This window comes from Miniopterus natalensis, chromosome 4 (genome assembly GCF_054644295.1).
Source record: "Miniopterus natalensis isolate mMinNat1 chromosome 4, mMinNat1.hap1, whole genome shotgun sequence".
NCBI lineage: Eukaryota > Metazoa > Chordata > Mammalia > Chiroptera > Miniopteridae > Miniopterus > Miniopterus natalensis.
Window position 1 is genome coordinate 93,685,122 of NC_142084.1, and position 13,239 is coordinate 93,698,360.

The 13,239-nt window shown below is 34.3% G+C and overlaps 1 protein-coding gene across 2 annotated transcripts in view; it reads left to right on the plus strand.

Moving 5' to 3' along the window:
• RANBP17 (RAN binding protein 17) overlaps positions 1–13,239 on the plus strand; it is a 219,085-nt gene that overhangs the window by 17,428 nt on the left and 188,418 nt on the right. For both annotated transcript variants that reach the window (XM_087816967.1, XM_087816968.1), the window contains exons 6-12: positions 1,196–1,300; positions 2,666–2,831; positions 5,513–5,586; positions 7,617–7,736; positions 9,799–9,945; positions 10,358–10,530; positions 12,934–13,127. In XM_087816967.1, the coding sequence (XP_087673093.1) occupies positions 1,196–1,300; positions 2,666–2,831; positions 5,513–5,586; positions 7,617–7,736; positions 9,799–9,945; positions 10,358–10,530; positions 12,934–13,127 (979 nt within the window). The remainder of the gene's footprint in view (positions 1–1,195; positions 1,301–2,665; positions 2,832–5,512; positions 5,587–7,616; positions 7,737–9,798; positions 9,946–10,357; positions 10,531–12,933; positions 13,128–13,239) is intronic.

Consider the following 13,239-nt stretch of genomic DNA (forward strand, 5'->3'; position numbering starts at 1 on the left):
CAAACCCAAGGTTCTTGTCTGTTACACATAAGGTGGTAATGAGAAGCTGGTCTAAGACTGTGTGTCTATAAACTCTAATTTTTTCATGTGTAAAAAGAGGATAATACAGATCTCACAGGTGAGTTTGGGGGATTTAGTGAAATAATATGTGAAGAATGTTTCATAAATTGCTATTGTCATGCTGTATGCTACTATTAATTTGTATTACGGAGAATTGTTTTATATATTGAGGGAAGTAGGATTCACAGACTGAATTTGATTTGAAAGAAGGGAGGAATGCTGGAAATGTTAATTCAAATCTTACATATGGGGTACAGATTCCAGTAACTACTTTATGTAATCACTTTGACTGTCAGTTATGTTTCATTTTTCTATAAGTAAGTGGCATTTAAGTATAGTTTAAATTGTATGATGGAGCTTAGGAAGAGCTCACTACTTTTTTTCAAAGCTACAAATATTAGCAAGGAAAATGGTTTATTCTTCCAAATAGCAAAAGGAATGCTGTAATCCATGGTGTTAATCATTATTTAGGTCTCAGACTTCAGCTTGGTTTTCTGTTTTCTATTGATAAATGGAAATATTAATATTATTAATAATATAGCTTTTACCATATATATTTTAGAGGTTCAAGAACTGGTCTTAGTAAATTTATTCTTAAAAGTTGTTTATCATTAATAAAATATTCAGAGGGACTGTACTATTGCTTATGTAACAAATCAAATTTATGATTATTTATAATTTCTGCCTTGGTTTCTTTTTAGAATACCAAGGATATATGAAACCAATGACATATCTGGTATATGTAGAAATATCACTTTTATATAGAATTTTTATATAACTGATTCAGTTTGCTGATTTATAGAAAGTTAGAATTTGAGGATTATTATTTTATAATATGTGTTTATGTTGCCTCTGAAAGTATAGCCAATTTTGGTTTTTAATTTTGGGATCAGTATGGTTTGTAGGAAGAGTTCTGAATTAAAACAATCCAGAAACTTGGGTTCTAACCATGGCTCTCCCATTAACTTTTTGAGTAACCCTAAGCAAGTCACTTATTTCAGTAGATTTTTAAAAGTCCTTTTAGCTCTATACTTCATGATTCTTTAATTTTTACTTCCATTTCTTTTCTTACTTAGTAAGTTTTATTTTGCTATTTGGTAAGTCTGTTTAAATAAATTCATCTTGATCTTTTTAGGTTGATTATTCTAGACCTTCAGCAAAACACAGGAAAATAGCTACCTCATTTCGTGACACTTCTCTCAAAGACATCTTAGTGCTAGCATGCTCTCTTCTAAAAGAGGTAAGTTACTTAATAATTCAATAGCCTACTTAGAGTATTTAGGAAATTTTAAGTTTCAAAAGAATTTGAAGTGAGAGTCCCTCCCCCATTCTGCCTTTTAAAGAGTTGCGGACAATCTTAAATATAGTAGATCTGCACAAATCTGTAAGAGGTTCCAAAAAATTCACTTTTACTCACTAGGAATATAATAAAGTAAAATCCAAAGAGCATCAAATAACTTGTCTTTGAATCATAGTTTTATTGTCTTCCTACTGTAGATTATTGCAAAAGCTATTTGAGACTTAGTTTCTTCTTGCCTTGCCCATATTTTAATGGGGTGTAGATGAACAATGAAATGATGGTAGGTTTTCCTAATTCATCAACTCTCAATATTTATTCATAGATGAGCCAAGACTTTAATAATTTCTCAGGGAAATACTATTTTCCCATTTGCTACTCTGTGCTATAGGTCATTAGGGGTAGTAAGATTTATAATTCTATTGTGTTCTTTTATAATACAGGGACTCCATCATGCTGCTCAAGCTTATTAATTGGTGTAGCTCAGCATTTCCCAAAATATGTCTCACTAATCACTATTTTCTACTTATTTCAGTTCTGTAGTATAGTAACTCCCACATGAGGCCAGGCTGAAAGATCCTGTTTTAAAATTTCTCTCTTAGTATAGAAAAATTTTAACATACAAAAGAAGATGGAATAGTATAATGAACTCCCTTGGACCCATCAACCAATTAGTTGGTAGTAACAACTCATGACCAGTCTTGTTTCATCTCTGTCTCTTGCCTGACAACTTTATTTCTTTTTGTGTTATTCTTGAAGCAGAATCCCCAGCTTCATATCATTTCCTCCACAAATAGTTCATGACTTAGCTCTAGGAGGTATAATCTGTCCAGGTTGTGTCAGGTTGGACATTCGTGGGGGGAGGTCAGGATTGGTCTCTAGAAGCTTGTGCTTGTCCTCCCACGTTCAGACAGCTGTGAGAACCTTTGTCAGCTGAATAGGGGCCATTTATGCATGAAAGATTATATTTCAGCTTATTCAAAGAAAGCTTTGAATGAATCCCATACATTTATACATTCATGCTGTATAAAGTATTTGTTCTAAAGTTACCACTTAAAACTTTACAAGGTGACCTTCAAATTAGAGTTAAGAGTAACATTTATTTCTGTTTTACAAAATTAAGTATGAAAATAGTCTATTGTAGATTTTTATAGTAATTTATATTTTTTTCTAATATATACAACAACATAACTTTGCAAACTCTTTTTTTGCTAATTTTAATTTGGCGTTGAAGAATTATTTAAATTAGTGAAAATTTGTTTATTGACATATTTTATAAAGTCTTATTTGACTTTGAACTTTTTTCAGGTGTTGGCCAAACCTTTAAATCTTCAGGATGAAGTTCAACAAAACCTAGTAATGCAGGTCTTGAAACTGGTCCTCAACTGCCTTAACTTTGACTTCATTGGCAGTTCAGCAGATGAATCTGCAGATGACCTCTGCACAGTGCAGATCCCAACAACCTGGCGAACAAGTAAGGAAAAGTTTAGTGTGAGGGGTGGTCAGCGTAAAAGGCACAGAATTAAGCAATATAGTTACCTATGTGCAGTTATCAGTATTTTTTGCTAGGCAGTCAGAAAGTTCAAAGAGATATGTAACCCAAGGCAGCTGCTGATACCCAGTTTTGAAATGTTCTCCCCAGTTCACATCAGAGTAACTCCCATATTTTGATTTTGGGGGGGGGGGAAGATTGCTCTAGAGTTAGGGGCAAAACAGATTTGGTGGCAGTGGTGGGGGGCAGGGAATGAAGAGTTCTGTTTTGAAACTTCCGGATATCAGCATATTTTTCAAAGCTATAAAGAGACTGAAAAGAGTACCTGACTAAGCAGAACAGAATTGCAACTTACTTTCTTAAAGCAAGGGATACCAAGAAAAGCAAGCTGATTTGCCCTCTCACTTCCCAGAAAGATGATGGCACTAGGGTATTCCTAAAGTCGGACTGAGTTTGTCACATATGAGATAGAATGGGGCTGAACAGGCTGGTGAAAAGTTCTGCACAGAATCCCCAGGGTCTCTACCACCTGTGTGTGCAGTGAGGTGACTACCTTTCCCTTCTCTCCCTATGCACTTCCCTCTCACTTCAAGGCCAGAGCTTTTCCCTCGAGAAATTAAACTGGAGAGATTTCACATTTGGGGACATCAGATGTAGGGGAGAAGCACCATAGATTTTGTGAAAACTAATATGGAATGTAGAGACTAAAACAAACAAAAATGATTTCATATCTTGACTGTGGTTATGAGTATATGAACCAACACATCTAATAAAAATTACACAGATTAAATGCACACACACACAAGTGCATGTTAAATTGGGAAATCTGAATAAGAGTAGTGGATTGTTTCAAGGTAGTTTCCTGACTATGATATTGTATTGTAGTTTTCTAAGAACTTAGCGTTGTGGGGAGCTGGATAAAGGGTACATGGAGTCTCGCATTTAGTTGTTGAAATTGTATATGATTCTGTAATTATCTGAAAAAGTTTTTTTAAAAGGAGGGAAAGTTAGAAGAAACAAAGTGAAGAATAGAAGTAAACTTTAAAAAAGTATAATTCTTATCTCCAAAGAGATAAAGAGGCAGTACATCCCTGAAAGAAGAATAGGGTATTGTTTTAGAAAGAACATTCAGAGAATGCTCCAAATATAAAAGATGGTTGTCAAAATAAAACATTCAGTAAAGGAGTTGGCAGATAAAGTTAAGGAAATATCCCAGAAAGTAGAACAAGAAAACAAGGAGGGATTTGATAGGAGGTGAAAAAAGAATGTGAGAGCATGAAATTAGGAGATCTGGCATGTGTTAGAAGTTTGAGAAAGAGGACAGGAAAAACAAAAGGAAATTTGCAAACAACTACCAAAAAGTGTCCATAGCACTGAGACATAAATTTTTAGATTGAAAGGTTCCATCAAGTCCCCAACAAAATGAATGGAAAAAAATACACCAAGCTTCATAATCATGACATTTCAGAATAATAAGAATAAAGAGAAGATCCTAAAGTCTACCAGAAAGAAAAAAAATAAGTCACCTACAAAGGATTGGGATCAAGGATGTTATTAAACTTCTCAATAGCAGCACTGGAAGCTAGAAGACAGTGGAGTCATATCCTCAGACTTTTGAGGGAAAATTATTTTCAGCCTAGACTGAAATTATCAAGTATAAGGTAGAACGAAGACATTATCAGACTTCCAAATTCTCCTGAAATTGATCCCTTATGCACTTGTTCTCAGGAAGCTAGATATTCAAGCCCAAAAAATGGAAGATTCGGGTTTTGGAAAGGGCCCTCAACCCAAAATGACAATGTACAGACATACATGGAGATAATTATATAGCAAATTTAGGAATAACCAGTCCAGGTTGAAGGCTCTGGGAGGTAGCAGTGGGAAAAGGAAAAAGATAGATTTTTGATGTTATTAATTACATGGAAAGTGCCATGAAGAACATTTTGCAAATCTGTCAGAGCATTTGTAAAGAATTAGTGACAGGTAGACAACTAAGCACAGAAAAGATGCTGTGATTAAATCCAGAGAGTGTTAGAAATGTGATATAAGCATAATGTACTCTTGGCTCAGCTGTTAACATTTACAAAGTAATAACAAATGTAAACACTTAGAATTGATTTAATCCCAAGTTGGTATAATAGAGAATGGATTTTTAAGAAAGGATGGATTGTGGAGAGAGTGGTGGGGTGAGTGATTAGACAGTTAAAGCCTCATACTGTCACAGATTCATTTATGTCTAAAGTAAAATGAATAAAGAAATAGTATATAACATGCTATTTGGAACTATATGTAAATATAGCTAAGAGTTGAGAGGTGATGAAGTAGCGTAGAGTATATACTTTTTATTATATACTTTTTTTAATGCTATTTGAATTTTTAAATGTTTATATTACTTTAATACAAGTGAAAATATTAGGACAATTCTCCTAATAAGAACTGTAGAAGCTACATAAAAATAAGGACCATATTAGTTAATTAATTTCTATCTCTGTATTATTTCATCTTTCCAAAGAAAGTAACTAGAATTACGCAGGAACTAAGCCTAGTTGGAAAGCATGGCCATAGGCCGAGATCTTGGAATTTTTGGTTTGTGTGATAAAGTCTCACTGTGTTAAGATCACAGAATTGAAAGTAATGGTATTAGAAAATAATTTTTTTTCTAGTTTTCCTGGAACCAGAAACATTGGACCTTTTCTTCAATTTGTATCATTCACTTCCACCACTACTATCTCAGTTAGTAAGTAAAAGTCATTTATTATTTCATTAAAAAGTGCCTGTGATCTTCCCTAAGGTTGTTATAGATTTACTTTAAACATTTCTGTTTATATTCTTGGTTGGGTTGACCTCTCAGGAAATTCTGAAGTTTCTGGGATTTGTTTTGCTGAAGCCATTTGTCAGATTTTATTTATAATCATTGAAACAGTGCACTCCATTTCAGGGGGAGCCTCAGTTGAGTAACTGGCCACCCGTCAGTTACCATCCTCCCTTCTCTTTTGCACTCTAGCTCTTGCTTAGTCCTGCCCCTCTGTGTCTTCTGAGTGCCAAGCAGTCCCTATCAGGTGTCTGAATGAGGAACAGAGGAGACCTGCTCACTTGATTTTGTGTCATCACTTCAGCTGTTAATTTTTTAATCCAATCCTATTATGTGATTTAAAAATTCTGGAAACTCTTTGGCCATACTAGATCTTTGAGACCATGAACCCCATCCTTGTGGAATCTAAAACAGAAACCAGGCAAGACTGGAAAAAAAAAAAAAAAAGAGAGAAGAAAAAGTTGTCAGTTTAATATCTAAGCTTGTAGAGGTAAAGTTGGGGGTTCTGACATTGCCACTTCCTGAAAAAGGTTTCCAGACTTAAAGTGCACATCAGCAGTATGTTTGTTTAGCTATGTTTTTGTCTAGAAGGGAGAAAAGTATTTTTTTTAAATGAGTGCTGTGGAAGCCAGGATTTTAAGATGGTGGCTTTTAAACTAGGTTTCATAGGACACTCATGTTCCAGGTGGTGCCACAAAGCTTCAGCCTTCTGTCTTTTAACCAAAATAGTCTTGTTTTTAGTTACTTAAAAACCATGGTTTCATGTACAGTTGTGTTTTGTATAAAACAAATAAGCTATTGGTGCTTAAAAAGAAAATGGAATATAACTGGTTTAAGAGAAAGTAACATTTATTGGGCATGCCCTGTTAACATTAGGTGCTTACATCATTTATCCCCAGAGTGGCCCTGCAGGGTATAACCCTCACTCTGTAGACAGGAAACAAACTGCACTGGCTAAGGTGACTTTCTCCAGGGCAGTAAACTAATGACTGGAGCCGAGATTCAAACCTAGGTGTTTAGGGGCCCCAGCGGTGGGTATTTTTAATGGACTAGTAGTTCCCAAACTCTGCACCTCGGACTTGCCTGAGAAGCTGTGCATGTTCAGTGTGTAACTGTAAGGCCAACTGGAGAGCATCTGAACAGCCACCCTCTGATTCTTGTCCTTGTTCTCTCCCTTGCCAAGTGGGCCAGACGTTTGTGTGAAATTGAAAGACTTAAGTATTGACAACAAATTCTAATATTTTAAAAACAGGCAAGCAGATGTTATGTGGACCAAAACAAAACATAAAAGTTACCAACTTGGGGCCTCTCATTTAATGATCAGCAGACCAGGGGGCACCAGTGGTAGAATTAAGAAGAAGCCAGTTAGTGAAATTGTCTGGCAAAGTATTAACTTTAGAAAGATAACTAGGCCACAGATACTGGTAGGAGTTTTTATAGAGTATTAACTCTTCCAGCAGCATTTCCAAATTGTTTCTGAAGATATTAATGAACATTCTATTACCAGATAAATTTGGGACATGCTAGATTAACTAAAGCTATAGTGTTTTTCCCCCGTTTGCAGGATACTGCGGTGTGTTATATGCAGTGTTTCCCAACATACTCTGCCACAAAACCGTATCTTCCTTTTGGTTGAACACCTGGTTCATGGGCTCACAAACAGAACTGGTCATCAGAAGCAATTGAAAGCCTGTTGAGTGTATATGTCCCAGCCCTGCTCTGGGCATAGTTAATATATGAAAAAATATTAGAGGAGAACATACACCAATAGAAATGTTAAGGGGGGCGTTGACGGATTGTGGGTGGTGGTGGTGATTGACAGGTTAAATTTTTAGCTTTCGTTATTTTTGGATTCTTTAATTTTTTTTTATCACTAAAGTTAAAAAATATTTTTTATGTAGACTAGTGTGACCATAGTTACTTTTAAAATCGAAATGACTTTTGTTCCCTTTTAGGCACTGTCGTGTTTAGTTCAGTTTGCTTCCACAAGAAGGTCCTTGTTCAGCAGCCCTGAACGTGCCAGGTACCTTGGCAATCTAATTAAGGGCGTAAAAAGGATACTTGAAAACCCTCAGGTATTTATGAAGATACTGAACTAATACTTAGCATATAGGAATACAGATTTTCTGCTGAAAGGTGCATGTAAACTCATTACTTGATTATGATTCTGAAAAAAATACGAAGTATCATAGTCATCGTCCTTACTCATTTCTAGTAGAAATGGGCAGTTTTCCTGACAGACCTCTGTTCTTCCTCTTGCAGGTTTTCACTCCTTTAGGTGAATACAGGTCATTCATCTTACGCTTCTCCTTTTCACTGTTGTGCTGCATTTCTTGGCATGCACTTCTTAAATTACTGAAGTGATTGATTCAGAGTTACATCTACCTTCTGAACTAGAAGACAGTATAAATCTGAATGTTAACCTTGGAATAAGTTTCTGTAAATTATGAAATAATGTCTTTTTGCCCTCTTGTGGACAAATAAGAATTTGTAGGTTTTTAAATCTGCTTTCTACACTAACTGCAAAGCTTCAGTAGCGATACTCATTAAAGAGAACTGCAAAGCCATTATTAATTAGTGATTTTGTGTGCCTACATAAAGTCTTTATTTCACTTTTCATATTGTTTTTAGTTTAAAATATCTGTAACCAAAGTCCAGATTTTAAAGGATTAAGTGATGATTTAAGGCAGTTTCCATAAATCTCTTGGTTGCTACTGATTTTTGAGGGACATACAATGTACATAAAGATATGTGTTTATAAAGAGCAGTTCTTACAGGCTATTCTTAGGAGTATTTTGTATGTTGTAGATTTGCTTTACCTTTTCCACTTAGTGCAACTATAAAATTATGTGTTTTGCTGATAAATGGAATTTTACCAATATATTTTAAAATTTTTAGTTTTAATTACTAAATCCATATGTGGAGAGTAATATGCTAATATTAGATAATTCTCTTAATTGGTTTAATATCCAAATGTTGATGTTTCATGGCTGTAAAAGTTAGTTTGAATATCATATTGGTTATTTTGGACTTACAAACAGATATTAAAAGACCTATGAATACAAAATACCTTTTTGTAATTTGTCCATAATAATTAGACACTATTTTATATTCTTTCCTTGAGCTTATTTGAATAAAATTTCTTATCAACTCAGTATTAAATACTTTTGCAATTCTTTTTCATGCCAGCTACAGAGCAAAGTGCTCAAACTATAAAGATAATGTGTCCCTATCGTTAAGTAGCTCACAGACACCTGGGGGCACCTTTTCTGATCTTCCCTTTTTAAAAAAAAATATATCTTCATTGATTTCAGAGAGAAGAAGGGAAAGGGAGAGAGAGAGAGAGAAACATCAATGATGAGATAGTCATTGATCGGCTGCCTCTTGCACGCCCCTGCCTGGGGATTGAGACCGCAATCCGGGCATGTGCCCTGACCAGGAATCGAACCGTGATCTCCTGGATCCTAGGTCGATGCTGAACTGCTGAGCCACGCCCAGCCGGGCTGATCTTTCCTTTTAACATAGTCGCCCTCAAAAGTTATTTCTGTATCTTGTAGTTTTTTTGTTAAACTTTGTGCCCTCTACATTGCAGTAATTTATTTGAATGACTCTTTATTTACCAACTGGGAGATGCTTGAGTGCCTGTAGGTACTCAACAAAAATTTGTTGCATTAAAAGAAATTTCTATTACTTGTGCACACATACTATTTTTCTTAAGTTTAAGCAGTATTGCTCTTTTCCAGGATTTCAAGAGCTCATTCTTCTATTTTATCTTAAATATTTTTCAATTCTTCTATTGACTTCTGTTTAATCCACAACACACACACACACACACACACAAATTTTTTGTGTAATATAATGAGTTCCTAAACATTATAATTTAGCCATCATGGTTCAAAGTTTCCTGCAAAGCCTCTACTTTGGATTTCTTATTATTAATAATTGATGACAACATTAAATCCAGCAGAAGTTTTTTGGTTTTTTTTCATTACTATCTACTCAGTTGACACAAAATATCATAAGTGCCCATGAATACTGGAAGACTTAATAAAATACTCTTGGAATTTTATTGATGGCCATTGGCTTGGTTTGTTTTTAAGTATTTTTAAAAGCTTTTCTTTTTGTTTCATATTTTAGGGTTTATCTGATTCAGGTAATTATCATGAATTTTGTCGATTTTTGGCTCGTTTGAAGACAAATTACCAGCTGGGAGAATTAGTTATGGTGAAAGAGTATCCTGAAGTTATCAGATTGATCGCTAATTTTACCATTACTAGCCTACAGGTAAATAGAAATTTATAATTGATATTAAACTATTGATAGTTTTAAAACAATTTCTTGGTAAGATTTGATGGGGATTTTTTTTAACATCTATTAGAGTACTTTGCTAAAAATGTTCATTGCAAGGTTTTAGGTTAAAAAGTCATTATAACTTTTAATAAAAATTTTGAGGCCATCTAAATGTCTAATAATTGAAGAATGAATTGAGAAGCTGTAGTAAATAAAATCTATGTGAAGAAATAAAAGAAAGGTTTTACAGATTGGCTTTGGGAAAATTTGCTGTATTAAGTGTTCATTGGTTATATAATCTGAGTAAAAGTTAATTTTAAAATCTGTGTTTAGTAATTTTGCATCTGTAATTCTTATTCTAGGAAGGTATGTTATTTTGAATAACGTTTGCTTTATTTCTTTGTAGCATTGGGAATTTGCTCCCAACAGTGTTCATTATTTATTAACTCTGTGGCAAAGGATGGTAGCATCAGTTCCTTTTGTGAAATCAACTGAACCCCACTTGTTAGACACTTATGCACCAGAAATCACGAAGGCCTTTATCACTTCTCGGTTGGAATCTGTTGCCATAGTTGTGAGGTATTGAAAATCAAATCTTTTTGTTGTATTTTCATCTTTTGCATCTTGGAATTTTTAAAAATTGAGGAATAACTTACCTACTGTAAAAGTCACCCTTTTTAGTGTACAGTTTTATGAGTTCTGACAAGTGCATATGGTTGTATAACTACCATCACAATTTAGATATAGAATGGTTTCATCACTCCCCAAAAGTTCTTTTGGGTCCCTTTGTAGCCAGTCCTTTCCCCACCCTTAGCCTCTGGTAATTGATGATTTGTTGTTTCCCTGTAGTGTTTGCCGTTTCCAGAATATTGTATAAATGAAATTATATAGTAGATAGCCTTTTATTCTGGCTTCTTTCACTTAGCTCACTTAAGATTCCTCCATGTTGGGTCAGCAATTGTTTTCTTTTCATTGCTAAATAGTATTCCATTTTATGGACATATCACAATTTGTTTATCCATTCACCTGCGAATGGACATTTGGGTTGTTTTCATTTTTATCAATTGTGAATAAAACAGCTGTAAACGTCTCTGTATAGATTTTGCATGAACATAAGTCTTTTATTTCTCTTGTGTAAATACCAGGGTATGAAACTCCTAGGTTGCATGGTAAGTGTATGTTTACTTTATAAGAAACTGCCAAACTCTTTTCCAAAGTGTCTGTATCATTTTGTATTTCCACCAGCAGTGTATGAAAGATCAAATAGTTCTGCATCCTCACCAGCACTTGATATTGTCAGTTTTTAAAAGCTTAGTCATCCTAATAGGTATGTAGTGGTAGGTACTTGATTGTGGTTTTGATTTGCATTCCTTTAATGACTAATAATGTTGAGCGTCTTTTTATGTGGTTATCTATCATTTGTACATATTCTTTGGCAAATGCCTGTCAAATCTATTGCCCATTTTTTATTGGGTTGTTTATTTTCTTATATTGAGATTTGAGAGGTCTGTATATTCTGGTCACAAGTCTTTTTATCATATATGTTTTTCAGATACTTTCTCCCAGTTCATAGCTTGCCTTTTCATTTCCTGATCAGTCTTTCAAAGATAAGTTGTTTTATAGTTCGATGAAGTCCAATTTTTCCTTTATTTTTTTCTACTAGAAGTTATATGCTTTCAGAATTATTGTTTAGATCTATGATTCATTTTGAGTTAATTTTTGTATGTGATGTGAGGTAAGGCTCGATGTTTTTGTTGTTGTTTTGCATAAGGGTGGCCAATTATCCCAACACCATTTGTAGAAAAGACTATTCTTTTTCCATTGAATTGCTTTTGCCCTGTTTTCAAATATTAATTGACCGCATGCATACATGTGGTTCTATTTCTTGCTGCTGTTCTCATTAATCTATCTGTTTCTCCTTCTGCCAATACCCTCGATTGATTACTGTGGTCTTTGAAATCAAGGAGTATGAATCTTCCACCTTGGTTTCCCTTATTCAAAATTACTTTGGCTCTAGTGAGAATAAATCTTCAACAATTGCAATAATGGTGAATCTCACAAACATTATATTAAGCAAGAGAGACATAAAAGAGTTCACTGTACGCTTCCATGAAGTTCAAAATCAGGCCAAATTAATCTGTACTCCTCCTTTGGGTATATAAGAGGGGACTTCTGGGGCAATGAGGAGGATTCTGAGGTACTGGGGATGTGCTGGTTTTTGTTCGGAGTGCCAGTCAGATCAGTGTGTTCACTTTGTAAAATTCATCAAGCTGTACATCTGAGATTTGTGAGCTCTTCTCTATGTGTGTTATATATCATTATAAAATTTTTATGAAAATGAGGGAGCCAAAAAAAATTATTTTGGCTCTTTTTCTTCCTTTGTTTTTCCATGTAAATTTTAAATTCATCTTGTCAGTATCTGCAACAAAATCTTGGTGTGATTTTGACTGCGATTGCATTGAATTTATATATTAATTTGGGGGGAGAATTGACATCTAAGCAATATTGAGTCTTTTAGCCAACGAGCATGTTTACCTTTTAATATATTTAGCTCTTCTGTGATTTCTTTAGTGTTTTGTAGTATTCAGCCATAAGATTTTATATATGTTTAATCATATTTAATTAGTATCTTATGTTTTCTGGTGGTTTTAGAAGGTACTGTTTTTTAAATTTCAGTTTCCTGTTGTTCATTGCTAATATGTGGTAATACAGTTGAATTTTGTATGTTGACCGTCTATGCCAGGATCCTGGTAAACTCATCTGTTAGTACAAGTAGCTATGTTTTTCTTTTTGGTGGTTTTTAAATGTACTCAATCATGTTATCTTCAAATAGAGACATTTTATTTCTTACCTTCCAATCTATTTGTGTTTTATTCCTTTATCCATTATGGAATTTTATTTAACATCAATAAAGTTTATTTGGGGTAAATAAGAGTGCCTCACACTGTAATGTCTGCACACTTGTTCTTATATTATTTGCAGAGATAATTTAGATGATCCACTGGATGATACCGCCACTGTGTTTCAGCAGTTGGAGCAGTTATGCACTGTCAGCAGATGTGAATATGAGAAGACATGCACTCTTCTTGTTCAGCTGTTTGACCAAAATGCACAGAATTACCAAAAGCTTCTACATTCTGCTTCTGGGATAACTCTGGACATGGCAATTCAGGAAGGTCAGTAACTTTTATCTGACCGTTATATAGTATTACGTTGGATTTTAAGTAGTTTCATTAATCACTGTAGTAATTTTATGCAAATTATTTTTATATATTTCCCCCAATTCCT